The following is a 24,605-nucleotide window of genomic DNA, read 5'->3' on the forward strand; positions in this document are numbered from 1 at the left end:
TGACAAGGGGACTAGCCATGGGAATTAGCATACAGCTGTAGTGGTGGCCTCAGGATTAACAGAGATGGCAGAAGGGCTCCGTGGTTGAGGTTAGGATAGGCAGATTACACAGCTCTGGTCCCCCTTGCCTGACCTCTGACCCTGTCCCTTTGTGGGTGAGGGGTCATATTGTTCATGAAGAGAGGGAGTCCTCTGTGCTGTTGGGGTACTGAAGAAGGGAAACACTGCTCTACACAGATATTGAATCAGAGACAAGTAATAAGTGAAGCAGAAACATCCCTTTGTCACTCTGATAAGGCAAAGACACTGACAAACCCAACAGTACATTGTGATTTTTATTTTATGTAATTCCCACCACCAACACAGTCCTTAAATAATACTTTATTTAGTTTTAAAATAGTTTCCTTTTTGTTCTACAGACATCATTTCAAAGAAGTCCAGGACTTGCAAAATATTAACTCTCATTTCTTGTTAATTTAAAATAATGACAGTAAAATGAATTAAACAGAACAAAAGGGTTAAATTACTGAGAGCGGGCTGAAACAATGTTCGACTTGAGGACAAAAATGTAACAATGGTATGCGCAACCATACCCGAGTGATGCTGCCCGAGTTTCTTACAGAAAGCAATCCAGTAAGCCTAAAAGGTATGAGCAATGTCTTAACTGACAAACAATAATCATAATGAAGAGCTACACAACAAGAATGGGCTTAGCGATGTTGCATGCAAGAGAATAGGTCTGGAATAAAAAAGGTACATTTCAGTGCTAGCTGCATGCAGTGGAGAAAACTGGCCAGTTAGAAACCGTCATGGTGGAAACTAAATTCCAACATAATCATGTCATCATCTAAATTACACAGTATTTTTCTCTGGAAGGAGGGTGATAACACATTCAAGTTGAAATCAACTAAACAACTTAAGAATAAATTCATAGACCTCAAAATAATTTAATACATGCAAAGGGAAATAAAAGCTGTCAAAAGCTTAAACATCACAAGTCTGTAAGGATTTGAAGTCTTTCGTTGACAAAAATTTGATTAGACTTTGGTTCAGTTCCTGGTGTCGAGAACTTTTCCCTTTCAGTGACCAGCAGGAGTGAATTAAATGCTTCAATATAAACCTTCAATATATGAGGGAAAGATAGAGACCAAGAGGTTAATGCAGTTCAAATGGATGTGATGTTTCATACCAGATCATTGGTAAAAACTAACGAGGCGTGGTTGCAGTCTCACCAAGCCTGAAGTACTGCATGAGTACACAATAAACAGGAGAACCAGGTAGTCCTGAGGAATCAGGGTTAAAACAATTCGTACATTAAATAGGTATCTCTATAAAGCCCCCAAATGGGCACAACACTCACCAGTACTTTCCTTGTTAATATCTACGTCGTAAATTCACATCTATTATTAAAATAACATTTTTGTAGAGGCGGCAAAATCCGCCACACTTTAACGTAAGAGAATATACATGACTCTGAAAGAAAATAGTTCACATTCCAAGGCATTCAGGCAATCTTTGCTTTTTAATGTTCAATGGAAGATACATTTCCTCAGATGTCAGAAGGGGGTCTCGAAAAGTTAGGAGGAGGGATATCTCACTCACACTGATACACATACACACAATCCACATAAGTGCATCAAGTTAGCACTGCAGGGTCATACAGTCTACCAGAATGACACCTGGGACACTTTCAGACTGTTCTCCATAGCAACGGGCTGGCTCAACAGCCAGCAGACCTGTCTTACAGTAACAGTACTGTACATAACCTGCTATGTCAGAGAGCTGCAGCAACTGTTTAAGTACAAACAGGACTGCAGCACTCATCTTGTCCTGTGTGTCTGACCACTAGCTACTCAAAGAGAAAGACAGGAACTGAACATAGACCAGTGATGCTGTTTGTTTCCTTGAATAGATAGAAAAAAAATAGCAAGCATCTAGATAGCTTAGAACTTGATTTAGCTATGGTCTTAAAGGCATCGAGTCACTAACAGCACAGTTATCAATAGTATAATTTAAACATAATTGACTATATTTTTGTAAGCGAAGTAAGGTAAAATCAACATTATTACGGTAGTTTGACCAGTGAGAGTGTGGAGCCAGTGGTCAAATCTTAACATACTAACACCTAAAAAAAGTGACTCTTATCGAGATGTATGAATCAGGTCAAGCCACCCTGTCACAGGCCGGCGGATCATGCTGTAGAAAGTGTACCAGTTGCCATTTAGTATAAACTGAAAGCCCAGTCCAGTCAGTCGGAGAATAGGTCACCAGTCTGTAGTGCAGCAGGTTCAAGCCACTGATCCTGCCCCGCCCTCATGCAGCAGCTTTTAAGTATTGTTACAGCTAGCGGACAGAACACAAAGTGCCTACCTACGTACGCACGACAGTCTCAGGGATGAATGAGGTACAGGACAGGGAGAATATTGCTATGTGTTTTACTATAAAACATCTCTATGGTTCCACCTGCTCTAGTGTCTTGCCCTCCTGATTATTATATATTTTTAAAAAACGAACAGGAATTACCTTAGTTAAAATAGCTTTTGATACACAGTAGGTTATAAACAAACAGCACTCAGCAAGAAGAGAAGAGTCCATGGGGCTGCATCTCAAGACACCCTATTCCCTATATAGCACACTTCTTTTGACCAAATAGGGTGTCATTCGAGACACAGCCCATGAGTCACAGGTGGTGGCTGTAATACTCAGGAAGGGCTTCCGCCGTGGTGGGGGAGGAGGAGGAGAGGGGTGTAAGGAAGTCTTCAGCGCACAAGTTGCTCAAAGTAGGAATTTGTGTCTAGTATCCTCATCCAGAGTGAGGTCCACTACCTCTGGAGGGGACACCCAGTTGGGCTGGGAGGACACGGTAGTCCAGAGCTGGGAGGATTGCCTTGTGCTGTTGTTGAAGTGCTCCCCTGAGTTGGGCTTCCAGGCAGAGGACAGGCTCTGGATCACTCCGGCCCTGGGATGGGCACATCTGTTAAGAGAAGCAGCACAATAACACAACAAGGACATTAGAGCAACGTAAGATAAATATTTGGGCAACAACATTACACTGAGGATTTGGTAAGTGCAAACTATGCACTATGCATACCAATTTGTAAGTCGCTCTGGATAAGAGCGTCTGCTAAATGACTTAAATGTAAATGTAATGCATTGCATTTCACCAGTTACTTGACGTTGTCACACAGTAAAACTATAATGACAGTTTTGTTGCAGCAATAAAACAGTCGCATGACCATGATTCTCAAATGAACACGTTTCAGAGAAACACCATATAACGATTACAGTTTCGTAGTGTTTGCAGTGCAGGCAGATGTGACCTCAGTGTGTGTTGTAAGTTATGCTTTCTGAACTCACCTTGCGTTTTCTTGCACTCCTACTATTTCTACCTCACTGTCTGAGGAGGGGATGTTGATGTGGCCCTTGTGCTGAGGGGGTTCCCTGTGGGCCAGTTCTGCCTCCATGTGACCTGCAACACAACAATGCAACACACTTTGGAATGCAAATGGACATGTAGAGCTTTGCACCCCAGTAAAACTAATACAGAAAATTAATTGTGAAGTTAGGGGAGACTGAAATTATACAGTTCACACACCTCTTCTGGAAGTCTAATGGACACGAATATCAGGTTCACTCTAAATTGCAGTCGATCTATGTCAATTTATACTGAACAAAAATATAAACGCAACATGTAAAGTGCTGGTCCCATGTTTCCTGAGCTGAAATAAAAGAGCTCAGAAATAATTTCCATGTGCAAAAAAAGCTTACTTCGCTCAAATTTTGTGGACAAACTTGTTTACATCCCTGTTAGTGAGCATTTCTCCTTTGCCAAGATAATCCATCCACTTGACAGGTGAGGCATATCAAGAAGCTGATAAAACAGCATGATAATCACAAAGTTGCACCTTGTGCTTGGGACAATAAAAGGCCACTCTAAAATGTCCTGTTTAGTCACACAATCCAATTTATTTATAAAGCTCTTCTAGCAATGCAGGTGTAGAATGCACAATGCTACAGATGTGCACAATGCCACAGATGTCTCAAGTTGAGGGAGCATGCAATTGGCATGCTGACTGCAGGAATGTCCATCAGAACTGTTGCCAGATAGTTGAATGTTGATTTCTCTACTAGAGAAATTGGCAGTGACGTCCAACCGGCCTCATAACCACAGACCATTTGTAACCACGCCAGCCTAGGACCTCCACACCCAGCTTCTTCACCTGCGGGATCATCTGAAACCAACCACTCGGACAGCTGATGTGGGGAAAATCTAATTCTGATTGGCTGGGACTGGCTCCCCAGTGGCTGGGTCTAGCTCCCCCTCCCATCGTTGGCCCACCCATGGCTGCGCCCTTGCCCAGTCACATGAAATCCATAGATTAGGGAATTCATTAATTTATATTGACTGATTTCATACGAACTGTAACTCAGTAAAATCGTTAAAATTGTTGCATGTCGCATTTATATTTTTGTTCAGTATACAGCTATGTCAATTGACTAACTGAATTGCTATGAAATACATGTACAGCAAGACGAAAAAGAAAAAGGAAACCTCAAAAAGAAAAACAGCATTTGCAGCACCAGAAAGGAAAAGACAAGCAGATAGATGGTGTCATTTCTCCTTCAAACTCCAAAAGATCTCCCCTTTCCAACCTTCGGAGCACAGTACAACATGTTATATTCAACCGTATCCATGTCATGGAGCTTGAGATGGAAGAAATTACATCATTATGACAATATTACCAGGACTTCATCTCAGAGAGTTTGGTTCCAATCACTACTTGTTGCCCTAAACAATCTTCTTGTGCCTGTCAAACTGTCTGCGGATTATACAGGAAGTCATCCCAGAGAGGGTGGAAATTTCAGTGTGATATAGCGAGTTTGTAACTGACCTGCTGAGAGAGAGCACAGATGCTGTACTCTTACTGTCCCAGAGTTTGCTCCCATATCCTGGTCCCTGTGTGTTTTTAGCCTTTCATGTGTTATCACGGTTGTCCGGCGCAGGCACACTCTCTCCACAGTCACACTTAAGCTCTCCTGGTTAGAATCAGTGTCCGAAATATCATAGTGGCCCACTACAGGAGGCCCCTCTGTAGGAACAACAGAAAACACTTCATTAATCAAATCACGGTCTCTCAGGTCTCACGTTAGCAGACTTCAGTGTTTGCAGCAGACGTAGCTACCTCCATGAGCACAAATGCATTCTTTGCCATTTGCCCTGTGAAAAGGTTACAACCCCACTGACAATATAAGTGTTGCTTGCAGCACCCCATAGCAGATTATGTAACGGTACACAAAACTTTAGCAGAGCAGTTTGTAGGTCTAGAGCTGACTGTTTGTAGGTCTAGTATAACAGCGCACGATAGGATTTCAGACATGGAATGACTGAGTGGATCAGATACATCATCAAAACCCACATTCTACAACTTCCAATATTTTAATTAATGATCTTGACTGCTTAATGCCACCTGTCATGCGCGGTAATGAATGACCATGCGTTTCAGTTGTAAATATTTTTGTTGCTAGACAATTAACAAGTTAGTAATAATTTAACTATTCAACCTAAATAATTGCCTTTGTTTTGCTCAGCTGTAAATGTAGGGTTTGGTTTTAGGAGTGGGGGGACATAACCTGGCAGGTTTCTTTTTGGGCCTCTAAAGCTCATTTCCTGCATTTTTATACAATCCAATATGCCAGCTCTAGAACAAAAAGTAAGCAAAATTGCCCAAAGTCATCAAGCTAGGTAAGAGAACATTAAACATTTTTAAGTGATTAATAAGACTGAATTAGATCAAAGGTAATTCAATAATAAATATTGGGTTGCACCTTTAACCAATAGCCTAACAACTTATCATCTCTAGAAAAAAAAAGAGACTTGATTCTCTTTATTAGGCATCCTCTATATCAAATTTCAGCCAGACTGACCAGCCAGCCCCATCTGCCTGCACACTCGATCTCCACCAGTCTAGTCAATAACTCAACTCTCCCAACACAAGTTCCCATCTTTATTTTTTTTTGTTCCCAAGTGAAAAGGTAAAAAAAAAGCACATACACCTCAAATATACTTTAACAACCAGAACCAGCAAATTCTCCAAATAATTAATCTCATAGGCCTAATAGTACGAGAGCTCTTTTTACATCATTTTTTGCACATAATAAAGCAATCCACCACCCTGCAGCACCTCAACCCAACACATCCCACTAAGGGTTAGGATCTTAGTGAAACATTAATTATTGGTTTAGGGTGTTTTAGGTCAAGGCCAACGTGACAACCCACAGGATGGTAGATACCCAGGGCCAGGGCTGAGCAATCCAGCAGCTAGGGATTGCCGAAATAGGTATCTTCCATGACGTGGGCACGTTTTCAATACAGACTCCTTTAGTTGTACTGTATTCCATACAAGTAATCCAGACCTCATGAAAGTTGCCCAGTATACCCTTAATCTTGTAATACATTTCTGGTTACACTGTTTCTTCAGATGGTCTCCAGTATCAACATTTCTAAGCAAAAAAACTAAACTAAACAAAAAAAACAGGGAGATGGGAGAATCTGTAGACATGCTGAGATAAAAGATCATACTCTTTTGCCAGAATTCAGCCAGCCTTCACAAGACCATAACATATGCAAATATGTCCCCTTTTGTGTTTACATCTCCAGCAGAGGAATGACATTTCTGAGTGCATGTAATTCAGTTTCACTGGCATATATTACATTCTAAGGATGGTCTTAAACTGCAGTAATCTATGACTGAGACGATATACACATGACTGGGCATTCAAACACATCTGTATGCATTCATCATCATCAATAGCTTCTACCAGGTCTTCTTCACATTTTTGTTTTACATGTTTTGTGTCATCGGGAAAAGCCTCTAATACCCCTTGACCAGTTTGTAAAACAACTTATGGTTTGTCATGCCGCCTAAAAAATATAAGCATCTGGCGTGTTCAGGGTTTGCTTCACAGAGAAAATAAAAGTGTTGCGTTCACCTCAGATCCGTCACAGACTGGTCTTCCTTGGCTAACTGACCCTGTGGAAACCCCTGTCACCATGGGGCGGCAGGGTAACCTAGTGGTTAGAGCGTTGGACTAGTAACTGAAATGTTGCAAGTTCTAATCCCCGAGCTGACAAGGTACAAATCTGTCGTTCTGCCCCTGAACTGGCAGTTAACCCACTGTTCCTAGGCCGTCATTGAAAATAAGATTTTGTTCTTAACTGACTTGCCTAGAAAAATAAAGGTAAAATTAAAAATTAAATCTGATCCTCTTAAATTGAGGCATGACAAAGAATTACTTTGGTGTACATTTATACATAATTTTATCCAAAAATAGAATCAAAATGGTTCAATAATTGAAAATGACCATTATTCCCAGATCCCAGACTGTAGCTTTAAGCTGCTGTCTTGTAGCTACTGTAGGTCTACCCATCAAGTCAAGATGGAACGTTGTATCATTCACTGATATTGTTATATACTGTAAAATTCCCCTGAACTCTATAGACTGGTCTTGCCTGGCTGTCTGACCCTGATGGAACCCGTCACCACCTAATCCTGCACTAGAGGGCTGCATTCCCGCGGGATCCGACAGAGATCATTGCAGCACGGTCAGCGGGCAGTCCGAGACTGCTTTGAGATGAAAATGTACAGAACAAAAACATAAAAACGCAACAATTTCAAAGATTTTACTGAGTTACAGTTCATACAGTGCCTTCGGAAAGTATTCAGACTCCTGGACTTTTTCCACATTGTTATGTGACAGCCATATTCTAAAATGAATAACATTTATTTTATTTTTTATTTTAAATACCTCATTTACGTAAGTATTCAGACCAGTTGCTATGAGACTCGAAATTGAGCTCAGGTGCATCCTGTTTCCACTAATCATCCTTGAGATATTTCTACAACTTGGGAGTCCATCTGCGGTTGATTCAATTAATTGGACATTATTGAGAAAGGCACACACCTGTCTATATAAGGTGACACAGTTGACAGTGCATGTCAGAGCAAAAACCAAGCCACAATGTCAAAGGAATTGTCCGTAGAGCTCCAAGACAGGATTGTGTCGTGAACAGATCTGGGGAAGGGTACCAAAAAATGCCTGCAGCATTTTCCCCAAGAACACAGTAGCCTCCATTATTCTTAAATGGAAGAATCTTGGAACCACCATGACTCTTGCTAGAGCTGGTTGCCCGGCCAAACAAAGCAATCGGGGGAGAAGGGCCTTGGTCAGGGAGGTGACCAAGAACCCGATGGTGACACTGACAGAGCTCCAGAGTTGCTCTGTGGGAATGGGAGAACATTCCAGAAGGAAGGGGAACCTCCCAGAAGGACAACCATCTCTGCAGCACTCAACCAAACCAGGCCTTTATGGTAGAGTGGCCAGATGGAAGCCACTCCTCAGTAAAAGGCACGATAGCCCACTGAGTTTGCCAAAAGGCACCTAAAGGACTCTGATCTGATGAAACCAAGATTGAACTCTTTGGCCTGAATGCCATGCATCACATCTGGTGGAAACCAGGCCCCGCTCATCACCTGGCCAATACCAGCCCTACGGTAAAGCATGGTGGGGTTGTTTTTCAGATGCAGGAGACCAGTCAGGATTGAGGGAAAGATGAACGGAGCAAAGTACAGAGATCCTTAATGAAAATCTGCTCCAGAACGCTCAGGACCTCAGACTGGGGCGAAGGTTCACCTTCCAACAGGACATATCTAAGCACATATCCAAGACAACGCAGGAGTGGCATTGGGACAAGTCTCTGAATATCCTTGAGTGGCCGAGCCAGAGCCCGGACTTGAATCCGATTGAAGATCTCTGGAGAGAGCTGAAAATAGCTGTGCAGAGACACTCCCCATCCAACCTGACAGAGCTTGACAGGATCTGAAGAGGATGTTGTTTTTTTAAGTACTTTTTGCTTCATCATTATGGGGTATTGTGTGTAGACAGAATTATTTATTTTTTTAAATACAAAAATTAGAAGAAGGCTGTAACCTAACAATGTGAAGGGGTCTGAATACTTTCCAAGTGCACTGTGTTTTATATAAACACTACCTTTCAAAAGTTTTAGAAAACCTAATTCAAGAGTTTCTATATTTTTACTATTTTCTACATTGTAGAATAATAGCGAAGACATCAAAATTAATGCAACACATATGGACTCATGTAGTGTTAAACAAATCAAAATATATATGTTATATTTGAGATTCTTCAAATAGACAGACCAGGTGTGCAAAGCCGTCAAGGCAAAGGGTGGCTATGTCATGGAAAGAGCATGTGTCCTTCATGTTTTGTACACATACATTCTTTATTAAAAACTTTGAGGGGGCCAAAATAAAATCACTCCCACCTGTTGTCGATCCCTGTTGTAATAGGAATCTCGGCTGCTTAATTTGTGAGTGCAGACAGCGCCGTATGGGAGTCAAGTCAAGGAAAAGGGCACCAGGTTCACAGCAGATGCCAGGCACTCCAAAGGATAAGGGCCCAGAGTTTTCCTGGCTGATCAGAATCACAGGGTCAGGAACAACTCTTGGCCCTCCCTATAACTAGGCCTAATGAAGATAAAAATGACTAATATAAACCAAGATTCTCACTTTCTTAATCATACCTGTCCTCAATGGAGAATAACCATAAAGGTATTTGATGTACTTGTAAAACTGGGCTCGCTCTCGCTCTCCAGTGAGATGCTGACATGATACAATACTGTGGTAAACAAATAGAAGACAATTTACAGTACTGTGATCCATACCAGACAATAAGGCAAACCAAATATATCAAATGAACTGTGCACCATGAAATTAAAGGCAGGCGATGGAAGGTGGACAAAGTCTTGTTAACATAAAAGGTAAAAAAAAAAAATGTATCAAAGACTGTCAATCACTACAATTCATGAGCATATGAACACATATTTGACACTGACATACAGCGAAGATCACAAGCAAACAGTAAGAAATTGATGCAGTTAAAACCATGTGGAATTGATGAAGTCGCTATATTCCACAGTACATTTTGATCTGCAAATTGCGATACACCAAAAGATACAGCCCAACTGAATATGCTTCCAGATTTGTTCCTTTAGCTGTCCCGAATGTGTAGTGTTTTAAGAAGTTCTCTTCTTTTTTACCCCCCTTTTTCAATCTTGTCTTATCACTGCAACTCCCCAACGGTCTCGGGAGAGGAGAAGGTGGAGTCACGCGTCCTCGGAAACGTGACCCGCCTAACCGCTCTTCTTAACACCCACCAGCTTAACCGGAAGCCAGCTGCACCAATGTGTCGGAGAAAACACCGTTCCACTGGTGACCGGGGGTCAGCATTAGACCGCTGAGCCCAATGGGAGGCCCCATCTTTATTATTTTACAAGAAACTGGAGAAGGTTGTTCAGACTCAAGCAACAGGATCTGAACCAGAAAAAGCCACGTTGTCACCTGTATCTTATGTAGGCCGATATAGGAACCAGTAAACAAACATACGCTTTACCACTCTGGAACCCAAACTCTGTCGGGTTAGTGTGAAACCTGGTTTCAGTTTGGCTATATCACCGCCTGGTACGGCAACTGCTCCGCCCACAACCGTAAGGCTCTCCAGAGGGTAGTGAGGTCTGCACAACGTATCACCGGGGGCAAACTACCTGCCCTCCAGGACACCTACACCACCCGATGTTACAGGAAGGCCATAAAGATCATCAAGGACAACACCCACCCGAGCCACTGCCTGTTCACCCTGCTATCATCCAGAAGGCGAGGTCAGTACAGGTGCATCAAAGCTGGGACCGAGAGACTGAAAAACAGCTTCTATCTCAAGACCATCAGACTGTTAAACAGCAAACACTAACATTGAGTGGCTGCTGCCAACACACTGACTCAACTCCAGCCACTTCAATAATGGGAATTGATGGGAAAGGATGTAAAATATCACTAGCCACTTTAAACAATGCTACCTAATATAATGTTTACATACCCTACATTATTCATCTCATATGTATACGTATATACTGTACTCTATATCATCTACTGCATCCTTATGTAATACATGTATCACTAGCCACTTTAACTATGCCACTTTGTTTACATACTCATCTCATATGTATATACTGTACTCGATACCATCTACTGTATCTTGCCTATGCTGTTCTGCACCATTACTCATTCATATCTTTATGTACATATTCTGTATCCCCTTACACTGTGTATAAGATATTAGTTTTGGAATTGTTAGTTAGATCACTTGTTGGTTATTACTGCATTGTCGGAACTGGAAGCACAAGCATTTCGCTACACTCGCATTAACATCTGCTAACCATGTGTATGTGACAAATAAAATTTGATTTGATTTAATACAAGTATTATCAATATAACTACTTGTCTAAAAAAGGCTGCGTTTGCATCAAGCACAGGCCAGGTTGGCAGACAAACACACAACCAACACCTAACTACTAGGGCCGGGACTATACCAGTATTGCGTTAGTATCGTGGCAAGGAAACAAAAAACAAAGCAGATTTAACATTTAGGAAAACAGCCCTAAGGTCAGAAACAAACATTATGTTGTCATCCAGCTATAGCACAGAATATTCTATCTACAGCAGTTTTTTAAAGGACCAAAGAGTTTGATCTGCTTCGTGTTATTTTTTTACCATGGAAAAAAATATTGTGATACAGGTATCGTTCCCACCCTACTAACCACTATGAGGATATGAAAATAATAATATTGATATTTTATCTCTTGTTCAACTCAAAAGATAACACATCTAAGGCCCACAATCTGCACAAAATAAATAAATAAATGTTTCTCTCAACTGCTATCACTGTATTAGGCCTAATCTTTCACAGTATCAGTGCCACCACAACAGCTGTTCAGGTGAAAAGAGACATCCACTCTACCTACATATAAAAGTTTGACAACGTTCTGAGTTGGACATCCAAATTCAAATCCAAATTCAAGCGCTCCCCATATGGGGCAGTGGGTATATTGCGTTAAGAATATAATTCTCTCCAGAATGTTTACGGTTAGTAGAGCAGTATTTAATCAATTACAAATCCTAACCTAGTGGCTGTTGCTCTGAGTAAAATGGCAGTATGATATTCCTCACAACGTCCTCATTCCCAGCATGAATTCAGTATGTCAAGGCACATGCTATGAAGCAGCTCCCTGCCTAATTGGTTGTCTGGGGTGCTGTAATGCACGTTTTTGTGCGAACTGACACAGTGTGTGTGTGTGTGTGTGTGTGTGTGTTAGCTGGTAAACATGTATACTTTTGTAATAGGCCATACTGCAAGCAATACAATGAGAGCCCTGACTTGACAGTCTCTGTCGATAAAATATGCATTGTCCGTGTCAATGATGCATGTTATGCAGTACAAACAAGTAATTTGGCTCCGTTGAGTTGTTTAAAACGCATTAAGAGATTTCACATGGATTCAGTGCAGTGAATCACAGTGATTCAATTTCTGCAGGCATGGAGAATTTTAGAGTGCCATTCAAATGTAATCACCTGTTTCTAACTGCGGTTGATTGTGTTGTTTTTGTACTTGTACAGTCTTTATGTAAAAACACAGGCAATGCCATGCTCTCCGGGTTAACTAGAATGGAATACTGCACATAATGTACTTTCAGTAGAATTGGTGGCTTGGTGACTAAAATCAACGAAAACATTTGAAATCAGATAAGCACATCTGCAATCATCACTGTGTGCGTGATGGTAATGGAACTTTATCCATTTGGGAAATACAGCACTAATGCAGTCCATGAGTCAAACAAGCCCATCTATACTTTCAATAGCTTGGGGTCAGAAATGTTGGGTGGCCATTTTGGGTGGCCACTGGCACTACGTCACGCAGGACTTTGTTGTTGAGGGGATCGGGGGACATGCTGCTCATGGTGATGTTCTCCTGGGCCAACATGTATGCCGCCATTGTCTCCTGCGACTCTGACGAGGGAAGGAAGGAGCTGGGCAGTGACAGGCGTGGCGCCCTGTGACGGTGCCGCACAGGGGCGTCGCTCGAGTGAATGGATGAGTCGCCGCTGTTGTCCGAGTCGAGGCGCGTCAGCTTCTCCATCCAGACGCGGAAGCGCTCCTCGGTCTGCTGCTGCATCACGGCGAAGCGAGCCATGGCCTCCTCCAGCACGCTGCCAATGCTGTTCCTGTCCCACGAGCCACCGCTGTCCAACAGGCCCTGAATCTGAGCGCTCACTCCGGAACCCTCCGCTGCACAGCAGAAGCCAGCTTTAAAGACATTGAGGCCAAAGCCATAACAAACACAGTAGTACTTTTCATGTACGCTGGTGGACTGTTTTTGTTTGTTTGATAAAAAATGACAAATTACAAGTTTTGTTGACGTGCAGATCGACGTTTTCATGCTGATGACGGACTACGTTTTCATGCAGTTGTAGCAGTCAGGTCTGTGTAGGGAATGCAGTAATGGTTGATAACATGGAGTTCGACAGATCCATTCCGGACAGAAATTGGTGTTTTAGGAGATTGAGTTGCTGTACCTCTTCATTGAAAGTGTTTACTGAAGATTAACCGTCTATAGTTTTGGCAATAAGATAAAGAAACTAACTACACGCACGGTACAATTACAGCATACAATAATTAAAGATGAAGCACCAAGCCACAAAGTACCATAGTTTTGAAATTCCACCTTGGATGTCAAATGTACTTAAACAAGCAAGATATGACCTATTTGATCTAGCACTAGCAGGCAAAGCATTTTACCACCATGTTATTTCTGTGCTTTAACCCAGTCTAAATAAGGACAATGCTACCTCAAATTAATATAAATTTGTCACCGCACTGCCAACTTTTTATTTTATTATTATTATTATTATTATTATTATTCAGGGAAAACCCATTGAGACCAGGGTCTCATTCAAGGGTGCCCTGATCATAGTAATACAAAAACAAAACACTGAGTAATACCGTACGCCAAAACTGTAATACACCAGCCAACAACATCATTGAGATAACAATGGAATGCCAGAGTAAGAAACAAACTCAATATGAAAAGGTCAAGAGCATAAAGCAATAATGATATTTATTTGATCTACAGTTTATTTTATTTAACTAGGCAAGTCAGTACTAGGGCAATTTATATTTGACCCATTGTACTGATTGAAGTTGAACAACACATTGTTTCTGTAATTCAAGAACTCATTTGTGAACCCAACGTCAGTGTGCTGCTAAGTTTAGCTTCCTCCACTGTTCCTGTCCCCATACCAGGCTCGAACCAGTGATCCTCTGCTTTGCAACATGTGACCGCCCTCCTTGACAACTGTTTGAGCTATACAAAAAAGGTACGACAATGGAAATAGATTATTCTATTTTTGTGTTATCCTCTACCCATTTTTAAATCCATTGTATCACGTGGTTATTTTTATTTATTTTTTAAATTGTCAAATAAAAATTATCAATTCACTCCAATTATCAGGAAATCAAGTCACAGGGAAGACAAACCCAAGGGTCACTTATAAAACATCAATAAGACAATGTGTGACAATCTAGAATATAATTAATCTTAAAATGGTGTACTCAAAAAATGCCTATAAACCGAGTCTATGATTGTTTATTTTTTTGCTAGCTTTGACGAGATGCTGCAGTTAGTGCAATCATTGGACGGGAAAGGGGATACCTATTCAGTTGCACAACAATGCATTCACCTGAATTGTGTCTCCCACATTTAACCCAACCCCTCGGAATCAGGAGAGCAGCTGTTGTTGGGGGTTAACTGCCTTGCTCAAAGGCAGAATGGCAGATTTTTACACCTTGCCGGCTCGGGGATTCGAACCAGCAACCTTTTGATTACTGGCCCAACGTTCTTAACCGTTAGGCTACCTGCTACCCCATGAGGATCTCCTAAAAATGGGCACGCATTGCCAACAAAGGTGTTTTATTAGAACCTATTAGACTTGAAGCATCTGCTGTAACAGTCAACTAGAGCTATGAAAACAGCTGCGTCGAGAACCAGAGCTATGACAACAGCTGCGTCGAGAACCACTGCACTGAAAACAGGTGCTACTTCTGTCTGTAAAACACTGGACTGGCGCCCAGGGGAAACTGGAAGGGCCACAATTGAATAATTCAACAGTTCCTCAACACAACCAGCACGGTAGGCTAGAAATCCGGTGCAAAATGGCATGGTGAACTACTGGAAGGCTCTGGAAGATGGAGACATCTCATTCCATTCTGCATCAGTCTCTCTATGACAAAGGACAGGGAGAAGTAAATCACAATAGGGTGGTTCCATTTGATTTCAATCCCTTTTGACCGCACTCCCTTTAAATTTGAACAGAGGTAGACATATTTGACCACAATAGAAGTCGTCAGAAAGTAACTTTTTGGACCTGAATGCCACAACATTTGAGAGGTGCTCAAAGCTGACCCATTTTGCATACCCCCACCACCATGAGACAGCCCTGTCTTCATCACTGGAAAAGGTAAATAGTTGAGTTTAATATAAAAGCTTACAAACAGGGTTGTCAAACTATTTTTTACAAATGTTTAATCATTTATTTTTATTTTTACATTTTACATCAACTCTGAATTTTTCACATTTGTTGTAGCTTAGACTAGAGAATGACCAATATGGATTTTTAAGGCTGATGCAGATACCGATTTTATTTTTTATTTTTTTTGGGGGGGGGGGGGGGGGGGGGTCAAGATGGCCAATATTTTAGGGCGATTTCAAAATCATTAAATTAGAAAATGAATACAGTCATGTATGAATTATAATGCATCAATTAAAATAAAATAAAAAGTGTAACCAATCTAACGACATAACGGTAATAATTTTATCTGAACAATCTGTTCGCCTTCCATTTGGGACTTACTGGCCTACTAATCAACATTTGTTATAGAAGCATCACTCCAGCATATCACGCCTATTAGTTTGAGAACATAAAATAACATATATTCAAAGCAAATGGGTCCTACGTAACTCCATTATTTGTGATCACGGATGCTTATGTCATTTTCCGTGATTGATTTAAAAAAAAAAAAAATTAAACTGTCAGGACGCATCTCTAAACAACTCAGCTGCCAGGATGAAATTCGCTAGTTCAGCTATCTGGCAAGAAATGGGCAGGTTGTAACTTCATCCTACGGCTACGATTGGATAGAGTGTAACTCCGCTCCCTTTCACATCTCCTTCCATCGCTAATATCACGTGCTGCTGTTTACAGGTACTATGAGAACTAGATCACGGCAATGAAATTTGCTACCAAGCCATAACATTTGCATAATATCTAACAAGGAGAGGAGGAAAAAATATGAAAACAATGCACGTTCTGTCTGAATTACTCAAATCTGCCCATGGTTTGAGAAGTGAGTACTCAGACACACGCTGGTCTACAGCTTTCTTGCTCCATAAACATGCAGGAAGATTCTTTACGTAACTAAACCCATTGCTAACCTTTATTTGGGCATATTAAAACACTTAATTATTTCCCTATTTTAGCAATCTAATCCGACTATTCAATTCACGGATACAATTGCAGCTAGTCAAATCAGCACACCAGGAAATAGCTAACCTTAACAATGCAAGTCAGATGGCTTGTTGCTGAAAATGGTGCATGCTCAAAATGATAACTAACGTTAGCTAGTTACATTGGCAATTAGCTCATAGCATCATGTTCATCTAACCAGCAAGGTAGCTAATATAGCAAGCTACCCAACAACACAAATTAAAGGGTTAGTTATCGTAATATTTGCTAACAGATGCTTTGCTAGATAGCTGGCTAGCTTATTGCATGCATGTCGGGGCACATCGACACGAGCCTGATTGGCAAATTAACAAATATTTGCAACAGGAGTTTAATTTTGGTTACTTTAATTTTGGTTAAATTCAGTTCGCAATACCGAACCTTTCTTTTGGGGAATGAGCTTGCTGCTGATTTTCCGAACCAGATATTCCTTGGCATTAGACTAGAAAAGGACAACATCGGCCGGATATATGAGCTCAGTTGTTTATCGGTAGTTCTCTACCTTAGACCCTATTTTACATGATTTGAAGTGTTTGTGTTGTGCTTGCCATTGTTTGAGAAACAGCATGCTCTTGAATACAGGGTGGGTGTCATGTTTTGGCTGATAAATGTACTGAAATGGGAATAGAATTGACATTTCAACTTTCAAATGATCGCATAAAGAGGTTTTACATTATACTGTCAATCGTCCATAGGAAACCCATTGAAATAGAAATATAGGCAATAGAGTAGACCTCACTATTTATGTTGACATTCGATGGTGGCTGGACCAGCAGCCATCTTTGTGGTAGTAATTGGAATTTAACAATCCTATTGCAGCAGTCTGAAGGGATATGTTGATTCTATGATTGAAATATACCTACCCCATATTCAAGAGAATGCTTTGTCTCTGTTGATGGTAGCACAACACAAAACTCACCTTATGCAAAATACAGTCTAAACTACACCGTTGTGGGAAAAACAATATACACACACACACACAACATACAGTTGAAGTCGGAAGTTCACATACACCTTAGCCAAATACATGTAAACTCAGTACTTCACAATTCCTGACATTTAATCCAAGTAAAAATTCCCTGTCTTCGGTCAGTTAGGCTGACTACTTTATTTTTAGAATATGAAATGTCAGAATAATAGCAGAGAGAATTACTTATTTCAGCTTTTATTTCTTTCATCACATTTCCAGTGGTTCAGAAGTTCACATACACTCAATTATTATGTGGTAGCATTGCCTTTAAATTGTTTAACCTGGGTCAAACGTTTCAGGTAGCCTTCCACAAGCTTCCCACAATAAGCTGGGTGAATTTTGTCCCATTCCTCCTGACAGAGCTGGTATAACTGAGTCAGGTTTGTAGGCCTCCTTGCTCGCCCATGCATTTTCAGTTGTACCCACAAATATTTTATAGGATTGAGGTTAGGGCTTCGTGATGGCCACTCCAATACCTTGACTTTGTTGTCCTTAAGCCAGTTTGCCACAACTTTGAAAGTATGCTTGGGGTCATTGCCCTCACTACATATTTGTCGCCAGACCCACTGGCTCCAGGTCATCTATAAGGCTTTGCGAGGTAAAGCCCCGCCTTATCTCAGCTCACTGGTCACGATAACACCCACCCGTAGCACGTGCTCCAGCAGGTATATCTCACTGGTCATCCCCAAAGCCAACACCTCCTTTGGCCGCCTTTTCTTCCAGTTCTCTGCTGCCAATGACTGGAACGAATTGCGCAAAAAAAAGCTGAAGTCAGAGACTTATCTCCCCCACTAACTTTAAACATCAGCTAACCAATCGCTGCAGCTGTACACAACCCATCCAATCTACCTACTTCATCCCCATATTGTTTTTTACTGTTTTGCACACCAGTATTTCTACTTGCACATCATCATCTGCAAATCTATCACTCCAGTGTTAATTTGCTAAATTGTAATTACTTTGCTACTTTGGCCTATTTGCCTTACCTCCTCACGCCATTTGCACACACTGTATATAGACTTTGTGTTTTTGACTGTACTTTGTTTATTCCATGTAAACGTGTTGTTTGTGTCGCACTGCTTTGCTTTAACTTGGCCAGGTCGCAGTTGTAAATGAGAACTTGTTCTCAAATGGCCTACCCGGTTAAATAAAGGTTAAATTTTAAAAAATTGTCCATTTGGAAGACCCATTCGCGACCAAGCTTTAACTTCCTGACTGAGGTCTTGAGATGTTGCTTCAATATATCCACAATTTTCCTACCTTATGATGCCATCTATTTTGTGAAGTACACCAGTCCCTCCTGTAGCAAAGCACACCCACAACATGATGCTAACACCCCCGTGCTTCACTGTTGGGATGGTGTTCGTCGGCTTGCAAGCCTCCCCCTTTTCCTCCAAACATAAAATGGTCATTATGGCCAAACGGTTCTATTTTTGTTTCATGAGACCAGAGGACATTTCTCCAAAAACTATGATCTTTGTCCCCATGTGCAGTTGCAAACCATATGGCTTTTTTATGGCGGTTTTGGAGCAGTGGCTTCTTCCTTGCTGAGCGGCCTTTCAGCTTATGTCGATATAGGACTCGTTTTACTGAGGATATGGATACTTTTGCACCTGTTTTCTCCAGCATCTTCACAAGGTCCTTTACTGTTGTTCTGGGATTGATTTGAACCAAAGTACGTTCATCTCTAGGAGAAAGAACGCGTCTCCTTCCTGAGCGGTATGACGGCTGCGTGGTCCCATGGTGTTTATACTTGCGTACTATTGTTTGTACAGATGAATGTGATACCTTCAGGCGTTTGGAAATTGCTCCCAAGGATGAACCAGAATTGTGTAGGGTTACAATTTTTTTCTTGAGGTCTTGGCCGATTATTTTTGATTTATTTTGATGTCAAGCAAAGAGGCACTGAGTTTGAAGGTAGGCCTTCAAATGCATCCACAGGTACGCCTCCAACTGACCCAAATTATGTCAATTAGCTTATCAGAAGCTTCTAAAGCCATGACATAATTTTCTGGAATTTTCCAAGCTGTTTAAAGGCCCAGTCAATTTTGTGTATGTAAACTTCTGACACACTGGAATTGTGGTACAGTGAATTATAAGTGAAATAATCTGCCTGTAAACAATTGTTGAAAAAATGACTTGTCTCATGCACAAAGTAGATGTCCTAACCAACTTAACAAACAACAAACTAGTTTTGGCAACAAGAAATTTGTAGAGTGGTTGATAAACGAGTTTTAATGACTCCAACTTAGGTGTATGTAAACTTCCAACTTCAACTGTGTGTGTATTATAATATATATAAATAATAATAATTTTCTTCATGGGAGTTTTTTTTTTATAGCAATTGACGTTAAAGGATTAAAAAATACATGTTTTTACAAATTTGTTTGACAAACCTGTTGGTATGCATTTAAATATCAAACGCAACCCTTTACCTTTTCCAGTGATTAAGACATGGATGTCTCGTGGTAGGGTAGGGTATGCAAAATGGGTCAACTTCAATTTCTGACCACTTATACAAAGGACAAATATGGAAAGTTTTGTTCAAATCAAAATAATGTGCGGTCAAAAAGTGATTGAAATCAAATGGAACAACGCAATACTATGTACGCCTTCAATGCGAATGACACATTTACTACTATGGTATGTCACAGCTTTGAGATACTACTATGTCACAAGGTTACTACTATGTCACAAGGTTACCGCTGCACACTGTTCTCACAGTGAATAACAGACAGTGAGGTCATATACTGTGGTAAAGAATTGCTCCCTACAGCAGCACAGAACAAACTAGCAAATTAGAGGTTAAACAATAACCCAATTGTAACATTCTCAATAAATGATGTCTATATTCCCACAACATGCCAATAACGGCAGTCACAGTTCAACAAGAACACTACCGACGTGTGGATTACGTGGTGAAGACGCGATGTGTTGTAATCTTCAAAAGGCATGGTGAATGGAGACAAATTAAAACAGAATAGTCATTAAAACATTCAACACTCAGTGATGTCTGTGCTAGTATCCATTTCAGATGAGCAAACATGAATAATCAGAAGCGTCAGGAGCAATCGTTACTTCACGTGTCTAGTGAATGTATGTGGAGTGACTCATCTGAAATGCCTCTAGAAATGTTTACAGCCTCTACAGCCTTATTCTAAAACAGATTAAAAAAAAAAAAATCCTCAATCTACACACAATACCCCATAATAAAAAGGGAACAGGTTTTGACATTTTTGCAAATGTATAAATTAAAAAAGAATACCTTATTTCCATAAGTATTCAGACCCTTTGCTATGAGATTCGAAATTGAGCTCAGGTGCATCCTGTTTCCATTGATCAACCTTGAAAATGTTTCTACAACTTCATTGGACATGATTTGGAAAGGCACACACCAATCTATACAAGGTCCCAGAGTTGCAGTGCATGTCAGAGCAAAAACCAAGCCATGAGCTCGAAGGAATAGTCCGTAGAGCTCCACGACAGGATTGTGTCGAGGCACAAATCTGGGTAAGGGTACCAAAACATTTCTGCAGCATTGTAGGTCCCCAAGAACACAGTGGCCTCCATCATTCTTAAATGGAAGAAGTTTGGAACCACCAAGACTCTTCCTAGAGCTGGCCGCCGGGCCAAACTGAGCAATCGGGTGGGAGAAGGGCCTTGACCAAGTCCACGACGGTCACTCTGACAGAGCTCCAGAGGTCTTCAGTGGAGATGGGAGAACCTTCCAGAAAGACAACAAATCAAGCCTTTATGGTAGAGTGGCCAGACGGAAGCCACTCCAGAGTAAAAAGCACATGACAGACCGCTTGGAGTTTGCCAAATGGAACCTAAAGGACTCTCAGAACATGAGAAACAAGATTCTCTGGTCTGATGAAACCAAGATTGAACTCTTTGGCTTAAATGCCAAGTATCAGGTCTAGAGGAAACTTGGCACCATCACTACGGTGAAGCATGGTGGTGGCAGCATCATGCTGTGGGGATGTTTTTCAGCCGCAGTGACTGGGACACTAGTCAGAATCGAGGGAAAGATGAACAGAGCAAAGTACAGATCATTGATGAAAACCTGCTCCAGAGCGCTCAGGACCTCAGACTGGGGCAAAGGTTCAGCTTCCAACAAGACAATGACCGCAAGCACACAGACAATGCAGGTGTGGCTTCAGGACAAGTCTCTGAATGTCATTGAGTCAGCCAGAGCCTGGACTTGAACCCTATCGAACATCTCTGGAGGGACCTGAAAATAGCTGTGCAGCTCCCCATCCAACCTGACAGAGCTTGAGAGGATCTACAGAGAAGAATGGGAGAAACAACCCAAATACAGGTGTGCCAAGCTTGTAGCGTCATCCACAAGAAGACTTGAGGGTGTAATCACTGCCAAAGCTGCTTCAACAAAGTACTGAGTAAAGGGCCTGAATGCTTATGTAAATAATATTTTTATTGATTTAAAAAATTGGCATTTCCTAAAAGAAAAGTTTTTGCTTTGTCATTATGGGGTATTGTGAGGAAGAAAGAAAAAAACTATCCATTTTAGAATAAGGCTGTAATGTAACAAAATGTGGAAGTCAATGGGTCTGAATACTTTCCAAATGCACTTTACCTGTGATGTCTGGAACAAATGTATAGTGATTGCTACTTCATGGTATGCTAAATGTGGGTTGCTTAGAATGTCTGTAGTAAATGTATTTAACATGGGATATACATGTGGTGAATATTACCGCTGGGTGGGTTTGGGTGAATGTGTCTGGTGTTGATTGTTACCTGGGATATCTGTGGTGATTGTCTTGCCGCCTGATGTCTCATCTTCAGAGGAGCTGGTGCTAGAGTCACAGGTGAGGTCGCTGTCACTTGTACTGCTGTCCTGCAGCAGGTTGTACTTCTTCCTCGCCGCTGCCTCACGCTTCTGCCTCAGCAGCCGTATCCGCTCCTTGTGCTTCTGGCTCCGGTGACCTTTGACTTTAGCCAGCCGGCCGTTGGTCTGCTTCTCGCCGACTGCTCCTCCTGCCACAGCCGGCTGGCAGCGGTTCTTCTTGGCTGCCATAGTGTTGGTGGACATCTCACTTTCAGAACGTGAACGTCGGGACTTTTGCCTGCTTGACGATGACATTTGGCACCCTGCTGCCAGCCCGGTGTCAGCCACCGTGGTGCCCTCATCCCCTGACGCCCGCGAGGCGGCTCCCTCCTCACCAGAAGAGAGTGTGTCTGAGTCGGCCTGGTGGCCACTGGAGGAGGGCGAGAGCATACAGGGGTTGGAGGAGTCGCTCTCGTAGACGTGGCCTGAGGCGGGCTTCTCACTGCTGGTGGAGGCGTGCTGGGACTCTGGAGAGTCTCTCCTTAGCTCCTTCATGAGGCAGGGCATGGAGAGCAGGCTGGGCTCACCCTCCATCTGCAAGGGACTGTCCCACTCTTCTCCTGGTGGAAAGCTGGTGGTGCTCTCTGTTTTAAAGGGCTCCCCCCTAAAAGCAGCTGCTGACCCCACCTGTGCAGGACACTCTGGGAGGTTCTCGCCATCCACAAACTCCTCTGTGTCTGCCATCTTAAGGCTAGTTGAGAATAGGGCCCCGTGGTCTGACTGTCTTAGAAGAGTGGGCCTGGACAGGAACTCACCTGGAACAGCAATACATATATATTTAGGGAAAAGGTGATACCTGGCCAGTTGTATAACTGAATGCATTCAACTTAAATGTGTCTCCTGCATTTTTATACACACACACATATATAGAAATGCAAGTTCACACAGACTGTTTGGTTCAAACGCTCAAGAAAGCTGGCTATTTTTCTTCTTTGCTAGCTGGCTAATGGTAGCTTAGCTGTCTGGCTAGGTAGCTAGATTAGTGTGTGTGTGTGGGGGGGGACTGTACTGTGGCAGTACTGTACTGTAACGTTGGATGCCAACCGCCGATAAACCCCACAAAAGAAGAGGCGGGGGCTAGAACTGTAGCTAGCTAGTGTCTTTCACCCCCGCCAGTCGTGCACCACTTAACCCGCAGTTCTGAGGGCAGGTGTTCGGCAGGCGGGAGCAAAGGTCTCAGTGCTTGCTAGGACTCCGGTACACAGCTGGTGGGACGAAACAGGTAGGTAGCTAGGTAGACCGGTAGACAGTGTCCTTTGCTCCAGAAAAACTCAAATACTTGCATTTCTCTTGACACATTTTAATCGCATTGACAATCAGGGGAAATCCTGAATATCAAGTGTCTCACAAGCATGAAGATGGCTGGTGAATAGGAGGAGGAGCTTTAATACAGGAACCAATGGGATGCTTGGACGCAATGCAGGAATGCCCACATACAGGAACGCCCTGAATTGCGGGCCGCTACTGAAAGGCTGCAAGTTTCCCATAAATCGATTGTTTTTAACGAGTGGATTCAGTTGCGGGGAAGGACGGGTGATTTGTAAACATGGTCATCAATGCATTTGTTATACTAGCACGATCCTGCTGGGCAGATAACTACGTAGTTAGCCAACTACCTAAAATGGAAGAGACGTAACATTAGCTATGCTAGTGACGATTCGATTTAAAACGCATTCCTTTAGCTAGCCATGGTATGCTAGCCAGTTAGCACTGACGGCGTATCTAGCTATACAGGCGAACATGCTAGCTAGCATCTTACCTTGGACCGGGTGTTACACGCTTGTTTCTTCAGTGTCCGACCTCTGTGACATCTTATTTTTATATGTGCATATATATTTATGTATGACTTATACAAATAATACACTCGCAACGTCAACCTTAGTCCATTTACACATACCAGCTAGCTACTTATTTCAAAATGTCCCCACCGGCCGATGTTCACATAAAAATGTGCGTCACTTCCGTGGTTGTAAATGACATTAGGGAAAACTAGCACCCCGGTGCGTCTAGGAGGTAGTGTAGCTACGTAATCACTTCAGGTTGTTGTATGTGCATTCTGCATATTGGTTTTGAACTTAAATCAATAAAGCCGTGGTCACATTGACGGTTTGAAGTGACTCAAATCCAATTTATTTTGCATATCCGATTCGAATCTGTTCTTTTTCCTGCAGTCTGAACAGGCAAAAAGTACATGGAATCAGATATTTCAAGCCACATTTCGTTTGAAGTCCAATACTATGCAAATCTGATTCCTGGACATGTCACTTGTCTGAATGGTCAAATCTGAATTTTGCGCTCGTGGTTTTTAGACTTATTCG

The 24,605-nt window shown here is 41.9% G+C and overlaps 1 protein-coding gene across 2 annotated transcripts; it reads right to left on the bottom strand.

The window, feature by feature from the left end:
• Window positions 1–317: 317 nt before the first annotated feature.
• LOC135544524 (protein ARK2N-like) lies at window positions 318–24,222 on the bottom strand. Of its 2 annotated transcripts, XM_064972199.1 has the most exons (5): window positions 24,047–24,222; window positions 22,197–23,042; window positions 4,893–5,090; window positions 3,358–3,469; window positions 318–2,974 (listed from the first exon to the last, which is right to left on the bottom strand). In XM_064972199.1, exons 2-5 carry the CDS (start codon window positions 22,969–22,971, stop codon window positions 2,776–2,778), a joined length of 1,284 nt encoding a protein of 427 aa, XP_064828271.1. In that variant the 5' UTR covers window positions 22,972–23,042; window positions 24,047–24,222; the 3' UTR covers window positions 318–2,775. The 2 variants fall into 2 exon arrangements, with proteins under 2 accessions (XP_064828271.1, XP_064828272.1); XM_064972200.1 differs by lacking the exon at window positions 4,893–5,090.
• Between the last annotated feature and the right edge of the window lie 383 nt (window positions 24,223–24,605).

This window comes from Oncorhynchus masou, chromosome 8, assembly GCF_036934945.1.
Source record: "Oncorhynchus masou masou isolate Uvic2021 chromosome 8, UVic_Omas_1.1, whole genome shotgun sequence".
NCBI lineage: Eukaryota > Metazoa > Chordata > Actinopteri > Salmoniformes > Salmonidae > Oncorhynchus > Oncorhynchus masou.

Bases quoted from the DNA above. Each gene is read 5' to 3' on its own strand.
- LOC135544524 (XM_064972199.1), bottom strand. From the start codon at position 22,971: ATGGCAGACACAGAGGAGTTTGTGGATGGCGAGAACCTCCCAGAGTGT. The intron at 3,470-4,892 runs GTCAGTTACAAA...GTTGTGTTGCAG, and splicing joins TCTGTGCTCTCTCTCAGCAG to GTCACATGGAGGCAGAACTG. The intron at 2,975-3,357 runs GTGAGTTCAGAA...TTCTCTTAACAG, and splicing joins GGAGTGCAAGAAAACGCAAG to ATGTGCCCATCCCAGGGCCG.